Source organism: Salminus brasiliensis, chromosome 2, assembly GCF_030463535.1.
Source record: "Salminus brasiliensis chromosome 2, fSalBra1.hap2, whole genome shotgun sequence".
NCBI lineage: Eukaryota > Metazoa > Chordata > Actinopteri > Characiformes > Bryconidae > Salminus > Salminus brasiliensis.
Window position 1 is genome coordinate 46177101 of NC_132879.1, and position 26311 is coordinate 46203411.

At 39.4% G+C, this 26311-nt stretch overlaps 1 protein-coding gene and 1 long non-coding RNA gene across 4 annotated transcripts in view; one reads left to right on the top strand and one right to left on the bottom strand.

Annotated features, from left to right (window-relative positions):
* LOC140549367 (uncharacterized) lies at positions 1-15637 on the top strand. Of its 3 annotated transcripts, none has more exons than XR_011978976.1 (4): positions 1-262; positions 1439-1509; positions 1631-2523; positions 14152-15637. It is a non-coding gene; the product is annotated as an uncharacterized lncRNA (long non-coding RNA). The 3 variants fall into 3 exon arrangements; XR_011978975.1 differs by lacking the exon at positions 14152-15637 and adding an exon at positions 1270-1297 and having other exon boundaries at positions 1631-6527; XR_011978974.1 differs by lacking the exon at positions 14152-15637 and having other exon boundaries at positions 1631-6527.
* The window catches only part of ttll12 (tubulin tyrosine ligase-like family, member 12), a 24688-nt gene continuing 5887 nt past the window's right edge, over positions 7511-26311 (bottom strand). Inside the window, exons 5-14 of the mRNA XM_072672936.1 lie at positions 25477-25610; positions 22701-22777; positions 20770-20886; positions 20153-20347; positions 17437-17548; positions 15882-16033; positions 14205-14286; positions 12818-12886; positions 11189-11327; positions 7511-7709 (exon numbers count right to left, since the gene is read on the bottom strand). Of these exons, the coding sequence (XP_072529037.1) occupies positions 7558-7709; positions 11189-11327; positions 12818-12886; positions 14205-14286; positions 15882-16033; positions 17437-17548; positions 20153-20347; positions 20770-20886; positions 22701-22777; positions 25477-25610 (1229 nt within the window). The 3' untranslated portion in view covers positions 7511-7557. The remainder of the gene's footprint in view (positions 7710-11188; positions 11328-12817; positions 12887-14204; positions 14287-15881; positions 16034-17436; positions 17549-20152; positions 20348-20769; positions 20887-22700; positions 22778-25476; positions 25611-26311) is intronic.

Sequence of the window (26311 nt, forward strand, 5' to 3'; positions counted from 1 at the left end):
GCGAGATTCACCGAGAGCAGAGAGAGAGAGAGAGCCCAACGATGGCCATGGCGAGCGTTTCTGACGCAGCGCAAAACCATTGCTTCCCTTACGAACCCAGAGCGTCTGGATGAGAAACAGTAACCCTGCGCGTCTGACCACAGGGGAGGATTTATGAACGAGTAGAAGGTATCGAGCCACGGACAGCGATCCTGACGCAGTGAAAAAGCTGGATCCAGCGGTGACGCTGTGACACGGTGATTATCAGAGGGATCTGTTTCAGGTACATATGTCTGTACGGAGTGTTTGTAGATCTGCACATAGAGAAAGGAGTTAGATAGGATGATCGTCAGCTCGATTTACTTTCAGAAGACACTCTGCTTTTAATTTAATATGGAAACCTTTGAATACAGGAAGGTCTAGGCGGTTTAATCTCAGCCCGGTAATAAACTGAGAAAAAAGTCTAAGGTGTGATGTAAGCTTTAGCCTTATTCTACACCTCAGATGCTAAGCATTAGAAAATGAGACTGTAATTCATTCAGAAGACTTCAAAAGGATGAATCGTGTTTACCTCGCAATTATAGACTATTTATGATTTATTATACTATTAATATGCTTCATTTATCATTAAGTATACTGTTGTATTTTCAGCTTCTGGAGTCAAAATGAAGAGAGGAGAACAGTTCGTATGAAGCGTTGTTTAGTTCTTCTTTAAAAAAAACTTTTCGTTTAAATATTTATCTCTTACCCCCAAAAGTTGTTTACTATAAGCAAGGACAATTTAGGCCGTTCCTAGATGTACTCATCAGAATGACTAGTTTCTCGTATCAGGACATTCCTGACAAATTTTCAACAGAATTCTGTTACAAAATACATCTGTATGTAGAGATGTTTGTAAGAACAGAGTAAATGACGCTACAGTGTTTAGATGATGTGTAGAATAGGTCCCCTGGAGGGTAAAACTGTTATCCAGAGACAACAATTCAAGGCATTAATGGAAGACCTGAGGTCACAGACCTCCTATCGTGACTCTAACCAAAATACCATTTGGGTATATTTGAGGATCCTACACACACACACAAACGCATACACAGACCCCCTGCTACACCGTGAGGTAATAAGTCAGCGACTGTGACCAAGGTGTTATGGTCTTTTTCGGGTATAAAGCAGACAGAATCAGTCATTCAGAGTACAGCGGCCTGGAGACATGTCATGTATTAATATGAAATGATCACAATACGTTACTTTTATTTAGAAAATTGTTCATTGAGTTTCTTTATGGTTTAATAGGAAAAGGTCATCTTTCAGCTTTAATAATGTAAGTAGTTAACATTGCCATATATATTATTTGTTATATCTATACTATGCAATACAAAAATGCAAGCGGTATTTAAAAAGGTTACTATTTTATATGATGCTATATGTAATATATAAACATATTGTTGTATTTTATTTAAAGGATATGAACTGAACAACGCTGAAAATGACATTTGACAGGAAACCGTGAGAGATATCGACTTTCGTCATCTAGTAAGTGAATTAAGTAATACAATAATAGTTATTTATTGATTTATTTTTTTAAGGTAATGAATATAAATCATATAAGTAATTACTTGTTACATGTTCTAACTGAAATGTTTTCATTAAATAGGAATGGACAGAAAATGCAGAAATGCAGTCAGCCCATATCTGATCACACTTGTCATGGCGTGTGAGGCCTGACCTGAAGGGATGAACACTCATAGTGACTGAGTCAAAGCAAGGTGGTTTATTAACCAAAACCAAACACAAAACCAAGGAATGTGAAACGTGATGTGCAGCAATCGTGGGTAAAACAGTAAACTGAATACAAACGTGACAAAACAAGATGGCGAACAAAAGAAACCTGGGACTGGGAGGAGCGGGGAGCTGTGTCGGGGATTAACTAGAGGGATAAACAAAGAGCGGACCAAACAGAAAGCCACAAGCTGTGCTTAGGTGACGTGGGAGATAACAAAACAAAGGGTAGAGTAGCACTCTGTATACAAACAGGGGTAGCTGAGAAACCAGCAGCCAGACCGGAGAACAAAGCCAACCTAACCTAAACCTGCAGAGAACTGCCTAGAACCGGGGTCGCCTTGTGAACTGAGCAGGAAGCAAACGTACCTCAATTGCCTCTAGACAAACGCAGTGATTAGCTCCTGACTCTGAACTAGAATTAGAGAAGGAATACCTCTAGCATGCCTGAGAATCACTCCTGAACATGAACCAAAACACTAGCTGACCTGAACACACCAGAACCACGTGAGGAATCACAGAGCTTCACGTATAATCCAAGAGAGTCATGATGGTAGTAGAGCTCCTTAAGTACTCCCAGTCCCAGGTAAAACACTTGAATCATGAGTGAACCGTGAACAAACATAAATGAACACAAATGAACAGGAAGTGCGCCGGAACTGAAGGGGAAGTCCTTATTTGGGCCTGTGGGCGGCGGCTCGGGATCGCCCCGGGGGAGGGCGCAATAATGAAGGCTTGACAACCCTATCCATACAGAAGATTTCTCTGGTGAGAAAATTACATACATACACACATAAATAATAGTGTTTATTCATTTTTTTTGTTTCATCTAATTTAAATTATTTTTAGTTTCCCAAGAGAAATAAGAAATCAATAAGCTATATGACTTTCGTTATCTGACAAGGGCCGTCATACTATCACCATAATATCATCATCATCATATCATCATAATATCAAAGGCTGGAATGCACAACTACTCACGGATGGTAAAATGATTCTAGGTCTGCTTTATTTTTGTTAAAAAAGGTGCAAAACTGTTGGTTAATCATTGTAATAGTCAGGTAGAAAAGCATGTCTCAGAAACATCACAGTTGTAAAACTTTGCATAATAAATTAAATATTTTTTGCATAAAGAAAATAAATAAATAAAATATTATTTGCATAAAGAAATACAACAAATCGCCTTATTCAAATGAAACAAGCACCACAGATTCGTTAATCAGTGAACCGAGTATGTCAAGCCTACAGTCAAATCATGTAGAACACAACACAGCTCTGAATCCTTTTCTATTGGAAATGGTGTAGTATATTCATTAGCTATGAAGATGTTCATGGACCTGAAGGAATGGTATGGAGTTGAGGAATAATGTAGTGAGGCCCATGGGTTAGACTGTTTAGATTGGACATACTTTCCATTGTATGTTAAGGGGATTCAGCTGTCTTTATGTGTACTATGTAAATTAAACAATGGTGGGGGCTGATTTATATCCCTTATGGGTAAGATAGTGACATCCTGCATAAGGGAACAGTACAACAACATATGATGTGTAGTAGGGTATACAACGTGAGGTGTTCCTTTGTCTAGGGAAAGAGCGCAGAGGGGCACAGAGAATTGGCAGGCTCTCTCCACACTGTACTTTTGATTGGAATAAAATGTTTCATTATTGCAATTGAAAGGCGGTGGATCCTTCCAAGATCACCTCAATGGTAAATGAGCTTAATGATGATAATGGAAGGTTGTTTTTTTAATATTGAAAACAGTGATAATCCTGAAATCGTTTCTAATCAAGAAATTGCATCAGAAAATCCATACAATTTGTTGTACATTTGTCAGTTTCTCATTTCTCCCCAGGAAACTCCAGATTCCCATGGCTATGGGTTTCACAGCCAAAAATGAGTATTTTCCACATTTCCACAAGGTCCATATCTCCATAGGTCCATATCTGCAGCCTGAGTTTTACAGTGTAGGTACCATGATGTCAAAAGAGAGAGTGCGAGTGGCTTTTGACGACCAAACGTTCTCCGTTGTGGATGACTGGGGATTCCGTCAACATGCTCTCCCAAGTTATCTTTATTTTTCAGATGTTACCCTCCTGGCTCTATACGATGTTGTTGCCGCACATATACAGTTGAAACCAGAAGTTTACATACACTATATAAAAAGACACATATGCATTTTTTTTCTCACTGTCATGAAATCAGAATAAACTTTTCCCATTTTAGGTCAATTAGGATTACCAAAATGATTTCTATTTAATAAATGCCAGAATAAGGAGATTTTGTTAAGGCTATTTTATTACTTTATTCAAAGTCAAAAGTTTAAATACATTTTATTAATATTTAATCTATTTAATTTTTTAATATTGGTATCAGACACAACAATGTGCTAATAATCAGGTTCTCATATTGGCCCAAGAAATTCAATATTGTTGCATCCCTAACGATTTCACATCTCTCTATCCATACATGAACAAGACAAATAGATACCCGGTAGGTCACCCCACCATCATCTTTCGCGATCATAATAATGAAATATATATTATAATGGAAAATAATTTTGGTCCCATGAGACTAAATATATTACCTCCCCAAAGGAATATGGGCTCCTGTTCTTCCTTTTAGAGTGAAAAGCAAACCTTTTGTGTAGATTGTGTGCGGAACTACAGCAGCGAAGTTGCATTCACACAAATGAGGACAGTGCTCTGAATGGTACTTGGGCTAGCATTGAGACTTTGAAGGTGCTTGAGAAGGGGTACAGAGTGTTGAAGGTTTTTCGAAATCTGGCACTTTCCTAACCAGACCAATTAAGTGTTTGCAGATTACATTAAAATGTTTCTAAAAACAAAAACAAGAAAGCTCAGGGTACCCTTCTTGGGTAGTTAATGAGACTGACAAAAAAGAATGCGTTGAGAAGTACAGCAAGAATGAATGTATAGAACTTGATCCATCACGCATAGCTGCACATCCTGCCAAGAGATCTATGGCAAGACTACCTTCAAACTCCTAGTCGCACAAAAAGTAGGGTAAAGGTAAAGGAATAAGTGACCATACGATGTAATCTCACTTAATAGAAGATAGAAGTATGGTAACACTACTCTAGGTAGCCATTATCAAAGGAAAGGCATTAGGAAGCTGATGGGTGGTAGATGTGTAAGTGGGAAAGCCAACAGTTTTTGACTGTGGTAGAGTGGCAGCATTTGTACAAAAAGAAACTATCCAAAGACAAACTTACACATGAGGATCTACAGACTGAGCTGTACTAAGGTGACCTTAAATACACTGGAAATAAATGGGTCATGGCACTCAAACAAGGTCCTGGACATCACTTTTACTGTTTACTCAGATCACACATTCTCCTCAATTGTCCCCCGTAGCTTGAACAGACTTATCCTGTATTTACAAAAGAAGAGACATTAAAAAACAGCAATAACAACATTAACCTAACCCTTATCCTCATTCTCCCCATTTGTCCTGAAACTAATCAGTCTCTTGTCGCTCTGCTGTTTTCTCACGCTGCATTCACTTCAGTCTGACACTGGAGATTCATGCTCATAAATGTCAAATTGTCCATTACTTTTCTTTTAATTGATTGTTGCTAACTGGTGTGGCAAGGCTTTCTTTGAGGGTGGCATTTGCCACCCTATGCCACCCCGGCAGATCCGCCCATGTCAACGCCCAAGAAAGTAAGAAATGCTCACCGTATATGCTGGCAGCAAGTGAAGGGACCGGTCACCTGGTGATGCCTGTCCAAATTTGTGATGCTTGTAGTTTATTTCTTTAGCAATGTTGTGTAGAGATGATGAAGAAAATGCTCCATTGACTCAGAGTCTTGTTCAAGTATCAGAAATTTCTGCTTGAAAGAGAGAGAATACCAACAAATCCGAATTTTTTCTCTCTGACTAATATCTCCAAGTTCACTGTTTAAATACACAGGTCGCTTTTCCAGAAATATGGGAAGCAACCTACTGGAAAAGAGGAGAAGAAACTTATCTGGTAAGAGGACCCTAACCTTTAACCTCAAACTCACTATTTTAAGCATGTCAATACTTAGGAAATGGAGATTCCTGAATAGATGTGATGGTTATTTACATCAACACATGTTAAACAAAGGATCACTGGGCCTTAGCATGACACAGCCAGCCCTACTCACACTGTAAAGCTAGTGCAAAACCCTCATCAAATAAGGAGGGGCCCGCTATGGGGTGAAGGCGTAGGTGAACAGCTTGGCAGGACTCCAAAATCTTCAGTTGTGCAGGAGTCAGCACTCTTTTTAAAAATAGACATACGATAGCTTTGGATATAAGCGGAGGCAAAAAGTACCTAGGTCTCTGGGAAAGGGACCTTTACCCTGGACATAAGCGTATACAACCTATGTACGTTGAACTTAAAAAATATGCGTAGGGGTAGCAGTAGGGCTGGCTGTAGCTTCAGACTGCTTTGGGGAAGTGCTGGCTGTCTTAGGATAAAGCATTATGTTATATAGTGCCTTAGTCCTTATATCCTTTGTACACTTTATGGAAAATAAAGATTGTACTTTATTTCTATTGACTACGGAGCTGGATTCTTTTATGCATAATTTCTTGAGTGCTTATTAGCTGGATAATTAGATACGAAAAACGCTGAAACATGCACATGCATTTTCGACATGCAGGCAAATACTTCATGGAAACTCAAATGCCACAGAACCTTTTTCATTTATTTTGCCAATGGTGTTCCGACAAAACTAGAATTGCCTTTGTTTTGGTTCTTCTTCTTCGTTGGAGGAAAGGAGACCACCGTCTTTCAGTTGTAACAATGAAACATTTTATTTCAATCAAAAGTACAGTGTGGAGAGAGTCCGCCAATTCTGGGTGCCCCCCCCCCCTCTCTCTCAGACAAAGGAACACCTTATGTTTTATACCCTACTACACTTCATATGTTGTTGCACTGTTCCCATATGCAGGATGTCTGCATTTCATCCATAAGGAATATTCATTAGCCCCCACCATTACCATTAGTGGTCTATGTGCTGCAGACACAGCTGGACCTCTTAACATCCCAGTTACGTACACCCGAAAGTATGTCCAATCTAAACAACATCTTAGGTTTGTTCAGTTTATGTACAGTTTTTTTACATTAGGTCCGGGAACGGATCTCACTCTCCTTTTCAAGTCTACCCCTATGGGCCTCACTATATTATTCCTCAACTCCATACCATTCCTTCAGGCCTATGAACATCTGCATAGCCAATAAATACACTACATCTGTTTTTTTAGTGTTTTACTTCTTTAAACCTAATTTTATTTTAATTGTAGTTTCTACTACTGAATTACAATTGTTCATATTAAAATTGCTATAAAAAAGACTGGATTTTGACTCGCCTTTGGAAACACAGCTAAGTGAGTACCAATAAATACTTTAAGAAACATTGGTGATTAAAAGGCTTTTTAGGGCCTAAGGGGCCTTAGAAGGAACCCTTAGAAGAAATCCCTTGATTTATGGAGCCATTTGTAGTGAAAACTGTGGGATGATCTTTTATCCAGGGCTGAACTTAAAGAGCTGAAGTTAAAGAGTGAACTTAAAGACTGATAAAACATGGTGTAAAGCACTGTGTGGACTAGATTAGACTGTTCTATAGTCAATAATAAACATCAAACGCCTCAAAAGCTTGAATAAGAAGCACATTGATTAGATTTTGATGGATATCAGTGTGAAAGTTGTAAATAATAATAATAATAATAATAATCATAAAAAATAAGACGAAAATACATAGACATTCTGTCACCCACTGCACCTTTATTTGATATGCAAAATGCTTAGCGGTCATACGATTTGGGTCACTGGACACTGGTCTGCCTGATCTAGAAAGAGTGTCTGGAACATGTGGTCATAGAAGCTGGGGTGATAGAGGCAGGCCCTGTGGCAGTCTGGATTGAAGTTCACCTCCAGAATCTGAGGCTGCATCACACGCTCACCTGAGAAACAAGACAAAAGACTGTGATATTAAAAAAAGAAAAGCACACACAAAACGCACACACTCTCGCCATGACACGTTTCATCCTTTCTTTTATAACACCACAGTTTTCCTCCGACTCTTTTTATGCCAGATTTGGTACAGGTCCACAACTCACTGGCCCACTGGCTCAAGGATGTATGATACTCGCGCTGACAAATTTGTACAGCCTAATCACCCATTTTTTGCGTTAAAAGACAATGAGATTTCTGTTCCTGGTGTATATTGGGTTTGTGGTGACCCCTGCTATATGTCACCCTTGACCCTGGCACAAAGCCCTGTCCATCTAGCATCATGTTAATTGTACCCTTTACTTTAGTTCCTGTCTCCCAAGAAGAATTGCAAGTCCTACAACCCATCCAGCCAGACATAGGCTTCGTAGAGACGCTCCGTTATCTAGTTTTGACAACACAATCTACATAGACGCCATCGTTATCACTAGAGCTTTGTCATATCTGAAAAGCCTACGCGAAGATTTGGCTGAGAACTCTTGCGTAGACACCACAATCACTAGGTGGTTTGACTTGATGTTTGGTAAATGGAAAGCCTTTGCCATTGCCCTAATGTCCAGCCTAATAATGGGCCTGTCGCTCCTAGCCTTATGTGGCTGTTGTATTATCCCATCAGTCTTATAGTCAGAGCTGTGGATTAATCTGTCTCTACCCCAAATGTACATGGGCCTTAATAATTTGAATAACCGTAGACTATCGCCAACTAATCTCGACACTCCCAAGCAGCCGTGCTCTTGATATCTTGTGAATGCATCTTTCCATGTGCCTTTGTCATCTTTTAACACACTGTTTCCAGAGGAAGTCTCTAAGCTCGTTACTCTGAGTATATTCAGATGTCTTCAATGTTTTTCTGTTTCATACTGTTTTACATGCCGGTACTGATATAATCAAAAAGGGTGGTCTGTTCTATGGAGCGGCACTGAGTCGGTGTTGTAGTGGGTGCCAGTCCGCTGGCCCCTTCCTATAAGGGATCTGCGAGATGGTACTTTTACATGGCCATAAGACATTTCCGCCGTGGCCCGAAGCCCACCATATCATTGGTCATGGTCTGGGTGGTCCGGCTCACCAGGTTTACTTTAGCTATTTGCATCTAATCTGGTCCTATATGCGTATATGGCAGTGCCTAGGTGGGAAATTATATTTGATTTTCTTTTGATTTCTTTAGATTTTTTGCACCTTTTGCTGATTATAATCCTGATTGTGATAGGTTTAAAAAAAAAAAGGAGTGTATATTTGATCTGGATATAAGCGGAGTTGGAAAGCACCTGGTTTCCTTGGTGAAGAACCTATGAGTTACAGCATCGCGATAAGGGAGATAAGGACAGTGTATAAAACACAAGCAGAACCAGAAGCATTCAGACTGCTTCGGGGAGATGCAGGCTGTCTTAGGCTAATACTTTTACTGCATAGTGCATTAGTCTTTATATCCTTTGAAGGATTGATGGGGAAATAAAGTTTGTATTCTGCCTTTCATTGACTTCAGAGCTGGATTAATTTATGCATCATTTTTTTAGAGCTTATTAGCTGATTGGACAAAATAGAGACAGAAAATACAGACAGAAGTTCTATGAACTCTGTGGACATTTAACAGATTATGTTCCTATGGAACCAGCTTTTCTCAGCAGAATAAGCATTTCCTGAGGCCCTGTGAAAAGCATGCGGACAATTTCACAATGATCTCGATCTGGCGACACAGATCCTTTACTTCTGCTAAGGACACTGCAAAACAAGGGGACTCCTCATCAGCACACCACCACAGGTGGATTGCTCCATTCTAGCCACAGGTTGTTAAAAGGCCTTACATGACAGAAAATCCCAGAACAGAACAGAGCTGAATTCCAAAATGAACATTAATAGCAGATGGAACCGCAGATCCTATTAATAGAGACAATCTCTATTATTGTTTAAGAGCATCATTTAGCCTGCTATTTTCTTATACTAGTTGTATTAAAATCACCTTGAAGGTGTGTGATCCCTTGACAACGGGTCCACACTTCCTTGATCTTTAATTAAACCTAAATTTGACCACTGATTAAAATGATATTATAATCAACCCTCTAGTAAATACACTGCATGCACTTGCATTTTACTGTGCTGATGTTTACTGATATTTCTAAAAATATATAAGTCTCCTTTCACTATTTTTTCCTATTCTGCTTTGCACAAAATGCCCCTTGCTGTCCATAAAGCAGGGCTGATTTAACATATTCTACTGCTGTAAAAGGAACTAGTGTTGGTTTTCAGTTTGGTTTTGTTAAAATTGTAATGTTGTTTCAATATTAATTCAGTGCAAATCAATGCAGAATTGATGATTAATAAACATCAGAACGTTGATTAGATGAAGTTAACGTTGACAGTTTAACACAATGACTGACTGCAAAGGGCCGGTGTGGCTGCAGGTTTTCATTCCAGCCAAGCAGAAGCACAAGTGATCAGTTGTTTGAAGACTCAAAATTTGATTAAACAAGTGGAATCAGGTGTGCGGCTGGTTGTTGAGAGTAAAAACCTGCAGCCATACCAGACATTTGCCGCTGAGATTAGAGACCCCTGGGCTAGAGGAATCAGTATGGCCTGAGTTGTACATTGAACTGAAAGATGACAGGAAAAATGAATAAAGCATAAGGATCTGAGCAGCTTTAACAAGGCCCAAATTATGGTCCATATCTGTGATGTGATCTGAGGGGGGAATAAACACACACATATATATGAGAGAGAGAGCGAGAGACCTGAGAAATGCATGTTTAACTCTATTAAAGTTCGCAGGCATGACCTGGGACAATACACCTTGGCCTTATGCAAGTTAAGGAGCCACCAACATGGCCTACACCAGGAACTACAGATAGGAGTCCCAGGCACAAATAACAACTAAGGCACAAATTCTTGGCCAAAAAAAAAGAGGAAAAAAGGGGCAAGTCCGTTTGGAAATAATTGTTGCCTAATGATGGTAATTAGTGGTGTCCCAGATTATTTTGCCCCTGATCCAATTAGAGTCTCTTAATGCTGAGTATCAGCCAATATCAAGTCAATCCAACCTTAGTTATGTGGCCAAAATAATAGAAAATAGCCAAACTAGCTGCTGTTTTATATATTTATGCACATTATACCCACCATGGACAAGGGGTGAGTCGAGATGGGAAGGCTCATGGCTCAAAAAGACTGAGAATCACTGCATTATACAACCAACAAATCATTAGTGGTAACGCTTTAAAGGAGACTAAGCAAATCAAAGCTCTTTACACTGTCATATCTGAGCTTTTATTTATGCCTGTGGGGACCTTCTTTATGTTGGGGGCCTCTGGGTTTCCACTCAGGGGAGGCTGCTTTCTGATAAGCCCAAGGTAGAATGTTCATCGTATGATAAATTGGAGTCAAACCTACTCATATAGCAAAAAGAGTGGAGAATGATGTTGGGATAGGCCTGGTGCATTACCTCCTTCGCTCTGTTCCCATTTCAGCATGAGGTCGATGGCATATATCGCTCTTGAGGAGGGGTATGCACAGATCCCATACGGTGCAGGGCGGGATGAAGCTGCCTGAAAAAGCTCTGCAAATGCCTTGAAAATATCCCCCTGGAGCAAAGACACAGAGATGGAAAAAAGTGTGACTTGAAAGGGCTCTATTGAAATTGTACAATAGTTATTCAGGTCATCTGGTCACTCCTATGGTCATCTAAAACAATTATGCATTACATATGCGGTCACATGCAAAAGTTCTGGCACCACTGGTCAAATCACATTTTGGTGATTTTCTATGCGATAAGTATAAATCCATTACAGAAAACACACTTCATCACAGTTTAATGCACAATTATTGTTTATGTGCTTAACTCAACATAACAGAGTGTCATATTCAACAACTACACACAAAATGTGCCACCATTCACAAAAAAGAGAATATTTACTAACTGAAAATACACAAAACATGTCATTTGAGCAGGGGTGTCTAAACTTTTGCATACAATAACAACAGAATATACTGAAGATGTTTCCTTATTTTCATTGGGAATTTGATCTCCACTGAACAGCATGATTGGTTCTTTAAAAAGCTGCCCACTTTTACTCTCAGAATCAGGTATGTCCAGCCCAGATGAGCATAGGAGTTGGTGTGCAGGAGTAGTGTCCATTTATCATGCAGTTGGCTGGCTGAGCGCATTCGGCTGAAGGGAGTAGTTGTAGTGTCCATCTGTCATGTAGCTGGCCGGTTTAGGGGGATTCCAGTCCAAGTGAGTGTGTTTAATCAGTAAATTTAAGGAGCTGCAGCTGCAGTCAAACCCTCCCAAAGGTTGTCTTTTTTTTAAGAGGGGAAGGAGGGGTCCTTAAAATGGGTCTAGTGGTCCAGTGGATCTGCCACTATGATCCGAGGATCGCTGGTTCGAACCCAGGTCGTGCTCCTTGCCATCAGCAGCTGGAGTCTGAGGGAGCACAATTGTCCTTGTTCTCTCAGGGGTGGGTTCATGGCACTTTCTCCTCCCTACATCACTTCTAGTGTGATATTGGTCAGCACAGTGTCACGTGTCTGTGAGCTGTGGTATGTTGGTTGACGCCACGTGTCGGAGAAGTCGTGTTAGTTTTTACACTGCTAGCGTCGAGGGTGTTGCTAATAATTGGAGGAGTTCACATGAAACCCACATGAATCCAACCTTTATTTTGTATACAAGAGCCTGGGATTAGAGCTAATTGCGTCTAATCTGAGCCTTACAGCCAATGCAAGTGTTAAAGAATAACTTAGGCTACCTTTAAACAATGCAAATTCCTTATATAAAAAATATAACAATCTAAGCATAACATATGAATGTTCTATGCCAGAGTTGCTTACTTAACAACTCCCAGTAAAACGATAAATATAGACGATAAAATGTATATTAACACCTGCAACAAGCTACAATAAGCCACACAGAATGCATTTAGAGAATCATTTAGCAGCAATTTAGCTTAAAATAACAGCTTTAAAATCATTATGTTGGTACACAGATTAGTAATAGGGTGAATGTTATTGCCATGCTGGACCCAGAAGAGCAGACCCTTTGTGCAAAACCTACGAAAAACACTAAGAGTCTTACCTCTACATTTTTCCATGGATACTGTGGATACTGCTTTTCAAACATGGGTATGAACTCATCATAGTGAACCTTTTGGACAGAAAGACAAAAATACAACCTGTTAGATGTGCAGAAAACAAGCACCACCAACTTTCAATAATGTATGACTTGCATGCATGCATGCATGCATGCAGACTGTAAAGGTGTGTGTGTGTGTGTGTGTGTGTGTGTAGCCTCTAACCCTAACAAAACCCGTTCTGCTCTAGCTTGGTGGTCTGAATTTAAAAAAAGCAGTATTCTGTTCAAACCTCTGAACTTCTGGCTTTGTGTCTTTAAACACTACATGGACAAAGGTATTGGGAAACCTCCTCATTCATTGTTTCTTCCGAAATCAAGGGTATTCAAAAATGTTTATTCTGCTTTTGTTAGAGTGACTGTCTCTACTGTGCAGGCAGGGCTTGCTACTAGATTCAGGAACATTGCTGTAAGGATCCGACATCACAATCCTGCAAACAGCCATAAAACAATGGCAACTACTAAAGACACTTCTTCAAAGTGTGACCCTTTCCTAACCTCTGTCAAAAGACAGGCTAGTTTCTGTCCCAGCTGTGCATTAGGCCACCAACAAGGTTACACTGTGTTCCCCTCACAAGACAGTTACATTTTTAATAATTACATTTTAAAAGACATTTTGGTTTTATTTAGGAATATTACTTCCATCTTCCAATCTTGCTAAAACAAAGATCAATGTCCATATCCTTAAATATATTTAAAAAACGTTCATGGGGTGTCCTAACTGGCTCACATAGCTGTATATCTTGCAGAAGGTCAATTTGCGAGCATGGTTGAAAAAGGATCAGATGAGGGCCCCAATATGGGGAAAATTAGAGGTCTCAATGCCTCATGTCTGCCAAGTCTCCTAGGGGACAGGACATGCCACAGTGGCAGAAAAGACATATACTGTTGTTTTTAAGGGTAGATACATGATAAAGCCGTCCAATTGGATGGAGTTCCAGAAAGATAGACGAGTTAACACAGACAGACAAGATACATTGCTTTTGTTTTGGAGAACAGAGACAAAAGGGCTGAGGACTGAGAACAGGCCGCCCTGCCTGGCTATGGACATAGGGCTAAACAGAAATATGCATTATTTTCAGTTATATTATTCATTTATAATAATGAAGGCATTTAATGATTTTTTAAAAGACACTTTTGTTTGATTAATTGTTTGTTCAGAGAGCCTGACACTCTATGTTCATTTCCTTCAGGAAAATAAACAGGAGTGTAGCATTCCACATGACCCTAGCTCTTTGCATGAATTCACATTATAATAATCTGACTTCTTCTGTTTGTAGGTAGAAGATGGCATGATAAAAAAAAACCCTACACTGAGGGTTCCTGCTCTCACCTGTTTCAGCTGAACACCTTCAGCATAGTTCATTACGGTGTAGTGCTTTTGGTAATCATCAAAATGGTCCAGCGAGAAAGGCCTGATGGGGTGGCACAGACAGACTTAATGAGTTGGAGATGGGAGAAGTGGCACAAGTAGGTAATCGAATGCTATAACTTTCACAAACCCAAAATTGCACTGCTTGCTACACACAGCATTTATTATCGCTACAAGCTGCAGCCTTGTCAATGTAGCCATGTACACGATACACGGCCCAGAAGGCTCAAAAATGTTAGGATTCTTTAGGATTATATTACCCAGTGCCTGAACTGGGGGAACAGTGCCTGCACTCCCCTTATTCACACTCTGGCATGTGTATCGACCAGTCTCAGCAAATCTTAAAGTATTAGCTTACATTCTGAATTTCTTCAGTTAATAAAACAAAAACAACAGGAGATGCTGATGATGTCCAGAGCCTAAACGGGTTCATTTAAAAGGAAAACCATTAACAAGACTCATTTTCAGAACATGAGGGGTCTTTGTCATAATTTATGCTCTTGTTCTGGTTGTTCCAGTGCCTTCACACTTCCCTTCTGTACATTCACTGGCTATTGTGTATTGTTGTTCTTATTACTGGGCATACAAACACTGTACATAGGCATGCAACAGCACCCCTGGTCAAGCTTTCTGGTACTATAAATAGCTTGACTGGATTTTCAAAAGGCATAAAGGAAAAAAAGATTACATTTCTTTAATATTTTAAGAAAGATTACTTTTTCAGGTCTTTGAGGTCTTTTTTGAGGCTTGTTTGAGGATTTTTTGTCTACTCATTCTGGAAAAAGGCTTTTAGTTCTGTAAGATTACAGATTTTGTTTTATGATGTTTAGGTCAGGGGACTGTAAATACACAGCAATACCTTTAACAAGCACATATTGAAGTGCTCTATTTTGGTTTCTGAGGTGTTCGGTGAGCATGTAAGATTTATTCTCAATCCTGGAAAACTAACAGCACACAGTCTTTAGACTACCACCACTCGAACGATTGTGACAAGCAATGACTTGCCTCTCCAAGAAAATTATGTAGCAGGGGCAGTCTTTTGTAGTTGTGGGCAGTACACTAATATTCCTCCTATTAAACATAATCTTATTAAACTATTGTGCTGTTTGGAAATCAGACAACTACTAAGCCTAATAATTTGAGCTGGGAAACCATAAAACTTTGCTGGACATCAGCCCTCAAGCACAAGAACTGAATAACCCCATCGTACCATCGCCTCCCACTCACCCATTCCCATTTTCATTTACTGGTCAACAGCCATACGAGGCCGAATTACTGAGGGATAATCATCTGGCACCCACCATTAACCAAATCTTTAAAGAAATTGTTGGTTCATTTCAGATCTATTCTGCTTTAATTATGTCGAATTCACACCTAGCTTTAATTTGACTACTTCTACAAATTTTATTCATATTTTATTACTTAAATAAAATATTTCTCTTTAAATTTTTATTCAATATTACATTTGTTTATGTTTTTTTTTTCCTCTTTGCCTTACTGTTTTAATATTATTGATTGTTAATGCCTTACATTGTGAAGCACATTGACATGCATTTTATGATGAATAAATAAAGTTATTATTGCATTAAAAAAAAAAAAGAGTGTGTGTTTGTGTGTGTGTGAGCCAGCTTGCCTAACCTGTTGGCAAAGCGGAGCCAGAAGACTTTGTAAGTGTAAAGCCGCAGAGGCTGCACAGACCGCAGCAGCACCATGTAACGGATGTCAAATTTTACTAGGCCGACCTCCTCTCGGTCAAACAACACAGGGTCCTCCAGGTACTTACAGACCACCTGACACAGACACACAGGAAGAGAGGAATCAGAACAGTACGCTTCAATGACATTGTCTAAGAATTTTCACCTGGTGTCTTTGAGCTTTTACGTGAATACACAGTCTATTTGCCTGCTGTAAAGGAGCAACTGTAAGTGTGAAGAGGAACAAAGCTGCTTCTCCAAAACATGTCAGAATGGCAGGTAGACATTTGACATTCTGGTTTGGTGGTAAAAGTTAGGAATCTCTTGATGGATTATTTGTGTGTAAGAACACATTATGTACTCATAAACATGATTGTATGTGTATTCTGCTATAATGACCAAGTCTGAGCCAGTCAGCATTTCTGTACTCAAGATTAGTGTAAATGCCCGTGGGGGGCTTGGCAGAGCCCACTTGGGGTGAATCTGAGGTAAACTCAGTGGAAAGCACCCAAAATTCTGCAGTAGTGCGATCGTCAGCACAAATGACCTTGCAGGTGTTTGTGCTCTTTTTAAAAAACAAAGTCTTACAAACGACGGATATAAGCGAATACAATAGTGACAAGATTAAGGAGTAAGGGGCTTCCCATAGTATTATAAGTGGATCCAACCATAAAATATTACAATAAAAAATATGCGTGGGGGTAGCCACAGCTAGATAAGGACTGTATATAAGGCCCAAGAGGAGCCCCACTGTTTAGACTGCTTTTGGAGAGTGCTGGCTGTCTCAGGCTAACGCATTACATGTAGTGCCTTAGTCTTTACCTGTTTTGTATACTTTATACAGAAATAAAGGTTGCACTCTGCCTTTCTATTGACTACGGAGCTGGATTCTTTTATGCACCATTTTTAAATGCTTATTAGCTGATTGGGGGATTTATAGTGAAATAGAGCCGACACTCTCCATAAACTTGTGTGCAGAATCACAAGACTACACCAAGAAAGAAATTATTCTTAGGTAAGATTAAGTATTCTTCAAGTATTTAAAGTAGTATTCTTTATAAAAAAAAAAAAACAACAAAAAAAAAACACAACAACAACAAAAAACATTTTAATGCTTTTTTAACAAGCTGGGTTATCCTGTCGGTCTGCAAATTTGTGTGCAGTGCATTTTATTCCTTCACTTCTTTTAAATTAAGGAACTGTGACATTTGTGATATTCTCTCACGTTTTTTTATGTGTATTTATTTTAAAATTAGTCTGATTCAGTGTTTGAGGAGTCTTATTTGTAGCATTGGCTAGAATTCTTAACAAATTTGATATAATTAAAATAAAGTTATTATTTAAGAATAAGCTGAGGAAGGGTGGGGCATAACACAACAATGCCCAAAAAGCCTGGGGATGGGTTTGCACGGCAGCTCTTGAGCTTCTTAAGACAAAAGAACAAACATCTGACAAGATCTGCCAGCACTGTTTAATCATACATGTATACATGTGTGTACCTTTGGAGTGCTCTCTCTTTGTCGAATGATGTAGTCAAGGTTGTCTGTGATGTGTGTGTCCAACCCCCTGGCCAGGTTCCAGGGCTTACAGATCCAGAGGTTATCATCTCCTCTGTAAACCAAGAGTCAGACATCAACAGTATTATGCTTATATTATACTCATTTTACTCTCATTTTACTTCTGACAGCATTTCTTATACACACACACACACACACACACACACACACACACACACACACACACACACACACACACACACACACACACACACACACACACACACACACATCAGCCAGAACATTGGTACCACTGACAGGTGAAGTGAAAACCCTGTTGTGTTAACATCTTCTACACTGTTGCCAACAAGTGAACAGTCTTGAAGGTGATGTGTTAAAAGCAGGAAAAAAGGATGAGTGTAAGGATCTGAAGCACTTTGACAAAAGACAAATTGTGAGGGCCAGATGACTGACTGGGTCAGAACATCTCCAACACCCCAGGCAGGTCTTGCATCTGAATACTGTCTGAATGCATGATTTCAGTATTTTAACATATACACAATGAATAAGTAAGATTAATCTGCCAGAGTACATAATTACCTTGGAGAAAACATGCCAGCCAATGAAACTGTTGGCACGCATGCATACTGTAAGGTAAGAAATGTTACACAATCATCTCATATAAAAACTGTGTAAAATTAAATCACTGAAAATCACTGAAACATTAAGCTGCTACAACAGCCATCTACCAAAACTGGTCCAAGAAAGGACAACCAGTGAACCAACGACAGAGACATGGGCATCTAATTTGCTACTAATGTCTTGTTGCCAGCTACCACAGGACACTTGTGGAGTCCATGCCTCGAATGCTCAGAGTTGTTGTGGCGGCACAACAGGGACCTCTTCAATGTTAGGCTGATTGAGTCATGGTATATCTCTGATTAATGTTCTTAGTAAGTTTTGGGGATAATTTTACATTTACATTACATTTATGGCATTTAGCTGACACTCTTATCTAGAGTGACTTTCAGGGTTACTCATATTACAGAGGTGGGGCTGTGTAGTGTTAGGAGTCTTGCCGAAGGACTCTTATTGGTGTAGCGAAGCACAGTCACCCAGACTGGGAATTGAACCCCAGTCTCTTACATGGTGTGGTAGCTCACTGGCAGGTGTCGTGGAATTCTGTCAAAAAGCGATAAGGCAGACAAGAATATGCATTGAGTAGCAAAGTTTTATTGAGTCTGTTAGCAGTTCGAAACCACAGTGCAGACTGAGGTAAAAGCATTCAACATACATATTTATAGTATAGATTAGGAAGTTGAGAAAAGGGAGGAGGAGAGGGTCTGCGTGCCACACTGACGTCTGAAGAGATACATTGTTAAGGTCACTGTGACCCATAGATCAGAGTGCTGGCGCCTGAGAGGACACATTGTCCGGGTTGAGAGGTTACTAGCAGGTCAAGATAGGCTGTAAATACGTCAGGTGCACTCCCAATGCAGCTGTAATCTATGCTAGGAAAAACAATAGTCTTTCATGGAAAGAGAAGAGCGATTTAACATATGCCGTACAGGCAGTTGCAAGGCCAACACATGATTATAGTTATAGTTTATAGATTATAGCACACACTATCACAAGGCTAAGCATGATTACAATGAATGAGTGGATTTTTAAATGAATCTATTATGAATCAACATAAAATTATAATGTGGTTATAATATAATTTTCCATAACACTGGTAGTGGTGTTGCGCCACACCAACCACAATTTTCTTCAGCATGCTTCTATAGCTTTTATAACAGCCCTGCTTTTCTAACATCAAAACCAAAAGGTATTGCATATATGTATATAGAGTCATAAGAAAAGATATGAAGTAACCTTTCTACAATGCATTATACATAACTTCAGGCAAAACCCAGCCATCTGTACTTAACATTTATGCTCCAGAAACCACTCGAAGCCAGAATCTGAAAACCTCACCAACCTCACCATCACTACAAAGACAAGTCCAAACAGTAGCCTTAGAAAATAGAAGTCTTAAAATATGTTGGTAAGTGTATTGCCAAGAGAAAATAAATATGCAAAAGTAAAGTAAAAAATAACCACCAAAAATTCCACAACTCAGATTTAGAGATGCTTATGGATGCTGAACTGACCCCATAAGAACTGGATGGAGCACAAGCATTCCTGTGAGCACAGTTCCAGTGCTCCACAGCTCAATGCTGGGGAGCTTTACACCCCTCCAGCCATGGTGCCAAAAGGTTCACGTACATCTGCTTCAGAGAGTCCTATTCTATTGGTAGTACTTCACTACAGGGGCTAGACAAGCTATGTGTGTACATTTGCAATGGGTGCAACAGAATGCATTCTTTATAAGGGGTGTCCACAAACATTTGGACACTGATTACTTCTATAATGCTGAACAAGTGCACATACACTTTCCAAGCACTTTATTAGGAACACCTGTACACCTCCTCATTCATGCAGGTACCTAAACAGCCAATCATGTGGCAGCATGGTGGAATCTTAAAGAAATGAGGCTGTGAGCAAAAGAAAGCCTAGTATTAATATGCTAATAAAGTGCTTGGTGAGCGTAGGTGCACTTGTTCAGTATTACAGAAGTACTCATGATGATAGTCATGATGTAATTAGAAAACTGTATCTTCCTGAGGTGTACCTTGTACTAATATCATTCTACCTGTTATAAACATAGACAGCTCACCTCTCCCGCCTCTGCTGGTAATGTCTGATGAACTGAGGCAGCTCAGTCTGGAGGTTAAATGTTCTGGGGAGCCATGAAGGTCCCTGTCCATGACCTGCCCTCCGTGCCACTGATGCAAGGCAGTCCTTTGTGGTCAGAACCGTCTCACATGGGAATTGGTTAAGCAGGACATGAGGTCTCTCCTCACTCAGTTTTCTATTGGCAGACCAACAGGTCAGTTAACAACATGTTGACCAACATAATTAGGCAGTATATATATATATATATATATATATATATATATAGCCAAAGTATTCACTCGCATTTCAAAGCGCATTTGTGAGGTCAGACACTGATGATAGACAAGAAGGCACAGGTGGCATCCTATCACGGTACCACACTGGAATTCACTGAGCTCCTGAGAGCGACCCATTCTTTCACAAATGTTTGTAGAAGCAGTCTGCATGCCTAGGTGCTTAGTTTTATACACCTGTGGCCAAGGAATTGAACGGAACACCTGAATTCAATGATTTGGATGGGTGAGTGAATACTTTTGACAAATATATATACGTACACACACACATATATTTTTAATTAGAATTAGAATATAATTACTTGGTTGGTAGCGGTATACGCACCTATAGTCTCGAACATGAGAATATTTCCAGAGCACATCAGCTTCATCTTCATCTTCAGTGAACATGAAGCGTGGATGTTTCAAATGGTCCAAAACTTGCTTCATCTCCGAGTACACCCTATAGAGCACAGACACAGATGAACAATATCTTGATATGCAGGCATTACTAACATATAAACTAAGCCAAGTAGACTTTATAGTGGAGACCAATTCTGTGACCAAATACAGCACAGTACTGTACTATTTACATTCATATGCTCAGATTTCCACAAACTCAAACCACACATTTGAATGTACAGATCCTCCAAGGGTTGTATCTGGAACTCTCCAGAGAAGATGAATTGTTTTAATGCTGTAGAAATAGAGACTACATTGTATGGACAAATGTATTGGGACACCTGCTTATTCATTGTTTCTGTTTATATATATACTATAATACTCTACTCTTCGCCCAGGTCAGGATGTTGGATGATCACCATGTAGCAGAGAAGTCCAGATCACATTCACAAAACGTTTCAGGTCGTCCGTGAGTTAAACCAGACGTCTGACCCCAAACCACTGACATGGACACTTCATCCTTTAGAATGCACTGGGTCCTATCTTAAGTCAATAAAACAGTAATAAAGACTGGGACACATTTTACTCCCTTATGGAGGGCAGACGAGTGTTCATTCCAGGGCACCTTAATTGATGTTCAGTCTTGCTACAGAGATCACAGCTCTGATATAGCTGTTTCTTTAACACACCCAGGTGACCAACACATTCTATGCCATCTCACAGTCCAAGAAAAACGCTCACAATGAAGGACCTATCTTACTAATCTCATTAAACTTGTGATGTCACTTTGCTACCTATTGTTACCCACATAGGTATGTCCCTTATACCCACAGGTTAATAGAGTTTAGCATGCATGTAAGACACACATACATACTTTTAGCAAAAGAATATAAGCTTATAACGAAAGAATAAGCTTAATTCACAAAGAATCTAGCCCAGCCGGATCATATCCTACAGAATTCCTCTATACACACACATGCGCGCGCACACAGAGACACAAACATAATAACATCAGAAGCGTTTCAGTGTGTAGAAACTCTGACTTTGCAATTACAGCATCTTAAGCTTCATTTTTTTACTGGGCTTGAATCCTCTAATGTTTAAGAAAATCTCTTTGGCCTGGGTCCTTAGTGGGGAGTCAAACTGACACCGAACGCAAGTAATTTTTATACATCTTACACCCTGTGCAAAGCACGTTGCAATGCTTGTTGCTATCTTACACACCGCCCATCTATTTTCACACCTTCCGCCTGCATTGTTGAAATAGCAATGGTGCTTGCGAATATTGCAGTCAATGAAAGGCAGATACAAAACTTTATTCAACCATAAAGTTTTAAAGGTTTAAAGACTAAGGCACTACTGTAAAATTACCCAGACAGCCAGTGTTGCCCAATGGAGTCTGAATAAGTCTACATGTGGTTTATGTAGCTTTTCTTATCTGGATATATATATTTTTTTTTTATAGTTGTGGTTGTTTGGTCCCGCTTATCTTTTATTATATTTGTTATTTCTAAAAAAAAAAAGTTACTCTCATGTCCAAATCTCTCTTGATGACCTTTTTTAAAAATGTGAGGACATCCTCAAGACTAAGCTGTCAGATATTTCCTCATAACGTTTTCAAAAAGTTTAAAGACATTATCCTGAAACAGCCAAAAATACAGTCCTTAAATACAGGCTTAAATACAGTCCTTATCTCTACATCATGATGATGATCTACACACATGTACAGCGTGTCTAGTCCCTGTAGAGATGTATTGGCAATAGACTAGAAATCTCATGAGCACATAAACATGCACCTGTTGGCACCATGCCTAATGCCAGACATGGTCTAGAAGGATACAAAGCAACAACTGAGTGCAGAAATACCTTACTTACTTTAGAACTTTGCCCTCTGGCACGCTGTGGGCTGGAATTTCCACTGGGAGCTTCTCCTTGTTCTCCTGTAATATGGTCTAGAGGAAAATAAGAAATAAAAGACAACGAAATGTGGCATTACTGACACATAAAACAACATGCCAATGACATTCTTATACAGGCTAACATCTAGGCTATTTAACATCCTGTTGCTTAATACTGGGAGGAGAAAAAAAAATTATCAACCATGGCTTTTTCGACTACAGTATGGATCCCACCTGCCTTTTCATTGAGTAAAATTCAATGAATAGGCCCCTGTAAAAAGCATTTTGCCCCACTGCAGCCTAAATTTGCTACATCAATCATCTTGACAGAAGCTGTTTGGCGGCAGCAGGCCATTCTGAAACTTGTATCACAATAATGAATGTTTTTATTACGGTCACAGTTCTTAGTACTTAGTAATACTGAAGGAATTACAATTAAAATGAAGAATCACATACTTCAAATTGTGTAATGTGGGACTATTGTGGTTTCCAGATAATAGTAGTACACAGTCAGATGATTATTATCTCTCACATATACCATATGTGTTCCATTAGCTTCATTCTCTTAGTTTATTATATCTAGACTAACATACTAATAGACTTATTCATAACTTTCGGGTGGACTTTTTACTGCCCCATGTGAAAGGGACCACAAATCAGTTACTTCCCTTCACTCGAAGTGGAACAAACTAGCTACTCCTCCAGTCCTAAGTGTAGGCCTTATCTGTTTTCCCTATGCTGGCCACAGTGAGCTACTGTTCAAGTGACCTCGAAGTTGCATACCAACTCGTTTGGAAATCTCCAGGTGTAAGGGGCTTCTCAAACATTGGTTTGTCTTCTGTGAACCAATGGAAAGTGACAACACCCCATTGGGGAGATATATAACCTTTTGTGACTTGGTCAACCTTTAGAGATCTCTGGGTATTTGCCAGGAGCTTCTCCCCAGGTGAAAGCTTTTCAATAAATATATTACTTTGGAGCATTAATTGTGACTCTGTGATTTTACTGATTTCTGCTTATTTAGAAAATTTCCACCACACTATACACCCTAGTGAGCAATAAGTTAATCACTCAGGTTAAGAGATGTCTGATGAAGAGTGGTCGTCAACAATTGGAGTCACAAGTTCAGCAAAAGTTAGAGTTTTTATGAAAGCACTATTAACCCCTTAACACACTAAGGTACATTACTCTACAGGGGTACTTCTACAGAGACCTCTGTACAAACTGGTGGGGCTATTCTTTGGTAACAGACGCTTTTAATAGCGCTTTCGGCCTGCTGGTGGGCCATAGAGCCTTAGGCAGTCAAGATACACACAATATTTTTACACTGAACTTCAACCAGATTCTCATCAGACAGACAAAGGGCTTTTTATTACTGGTATTGTCCTTAAAAACTTATTTATATTTACCAAACACTGCACTCTGAATGTCATCAGCAGTCTACCATGAACGTACAAGGTGTTTTTTAAACCTTTGCTGATGGGGCCATGGGAACAGACTACTTTCCAATTTAGAAAAGGCTTATCTCTTTACAAGCTCATAGTGTGGGATGAAAGCAGTAGACAACAAGAGGAAAACATCATGTTCTCCTTGGGGCAAAGTGCCTTCAGGTCATCACTGCCTGAAGGAGGGAATCATTATCTTTGAGTCGCAGTCTTTGAGGATTTAAACAGGTGGTTGATGAATAGCATGTTATGAATGTTTTCGCACTTCTCTGATGGCACTATTAAAGACTTCTCATTTACTTCAAGAGTCATTTCATTTCTCTTATTTTCTAAACAATTATTGCATCAAAAGCAAAATGCTTGTGGTGGAAATCTGGAAAGAAAATACTTCTGACCAAAAGTTTAATAAGCTTTCTGTAGAAACTGCAACAGAAACTGATGTAGAGATTTGAATAAAAGCATTTAAAAAGTGTATGAGCAAAATGAGAGAAAAAGGCCAACTGGGCTCTCTCAGGGCCTCTGCCAATGGCCAGCAGCATGACCGGGATTCTAACCAGTGACAACGCCATAGTCCACTCAGGGTCTCACTGAATCTTTATTTTGAAGTATGAAAGAATGATAAATGCCTAAAAATATGTAAGAAATGGATGCAGCAGGGTTCTCCAAAAAAAAAAAAAAAAATTAAGGATGGACTATTTAATAAAATATTGGGAAAATGGATCCCAACTCACCATATTAGTGAAGCAAGCACATGTAAATAACTACATCTGTATGAAGTGCATGTGAAGCACCATGTAATATTGTGTAATTCCATGTTGCTAATTCCATGTCGTAAAATGTCCTTGTATGCATGTGGTATATGCTGGATCTGCTAGGCTGCCTTTGTTTGCCCATATTTGTAACCATTTGTTTTATCCCTCTGTATTTAGTTTTTTACATGTAGTCCTCTTAGAGGGAATTGCAAATTCTGAGGAAAAAATAAAAACGTAAGAAATGGAATAATAACTGAATAAACCTCATAGAAGGATTTCTATCATGTAATATTTCAATTATCCTGAATACGTCAATCAATACAATTCAATACTTTTGAATAATGGTATTTAACACATTTTGGAAGAGTTGGAATGACCACAGGATTGGATTAGGATTAACTGAAAGGTTTATGCTAATCTTTAAAGATGTGTGTATGTGTATTTAGGCAGAACACAGCTGTATACAGACGTGTGTTTTTTTCCCTAGGCTACTGCAGCAAGTGGGATATGCCTACTAATGTCACCTGATGATAACAAAGTTTTACTGCAAACAAACCTCATAATAAAGGTCAGTGGGCTCCGCAGTCTCGTCGCTTACTGATTCCAGGTCTGCTGGTATCCATGGCAACAGTCTACACTTCCTCACCAGTGAGTCAGTTTCTCTGTAGGCGTAATCCCTCGTCACTTCATCTGGAGGAGACAGCAAGCATAAGACACTCCAAACCAAACCGCTGTTAAAAAGTAGGCAGGTTAACAGAACTTCAGAAGTATGATGAGAGCAGCTCATTATGGCATGTCGGGGACGATGAAGATAAAAAGTTTTTACAAGCGTGATGTAAAATCTATGCTAATGTATAGACAGACATATCTTTAGTGCTTTGTTTCTTACTGCTTGAATGTAAAAATGATACACATGCTTTGAACACCTTGGCACCACTCTCTAGTTGGTATGAGAGCACCTTATTAAGTAAATTTTCACCACAAGTGTTCTTAGATTTTCTTTTAATAAAACCTAATTAGGTCCAGCGGACTAAGGCGCTGCCACTATGATCCATGAATCACTGGATCAAATCTTGGCTTGCCGTCAGCAGCCGGAGTCAGAGAGTGCTCAATTGGGCTTGTTCTTTCAGGGTTGATGGCATATTTTCCCTACATCACTCTTTTAGCGTGATGTTAGGAATTTTTTTTCCTGCTTTCCACCCTGGAGAGAGCAAGGCCAATTGTGCTCTTTCGGGGCCTCTTAAGAAGAATTAAGAGGAATTAAGAAAAAAAAAGTCTAAGCAGTCTAAGAAGTATTAGCTGATTTTCTCTCCCTTTTCTTAAAAATTGTGAAATATGTAAGTGTGTATTAGGTGCCTTAAAAAAAAACAAACAAAAAAAAAAACTCTACA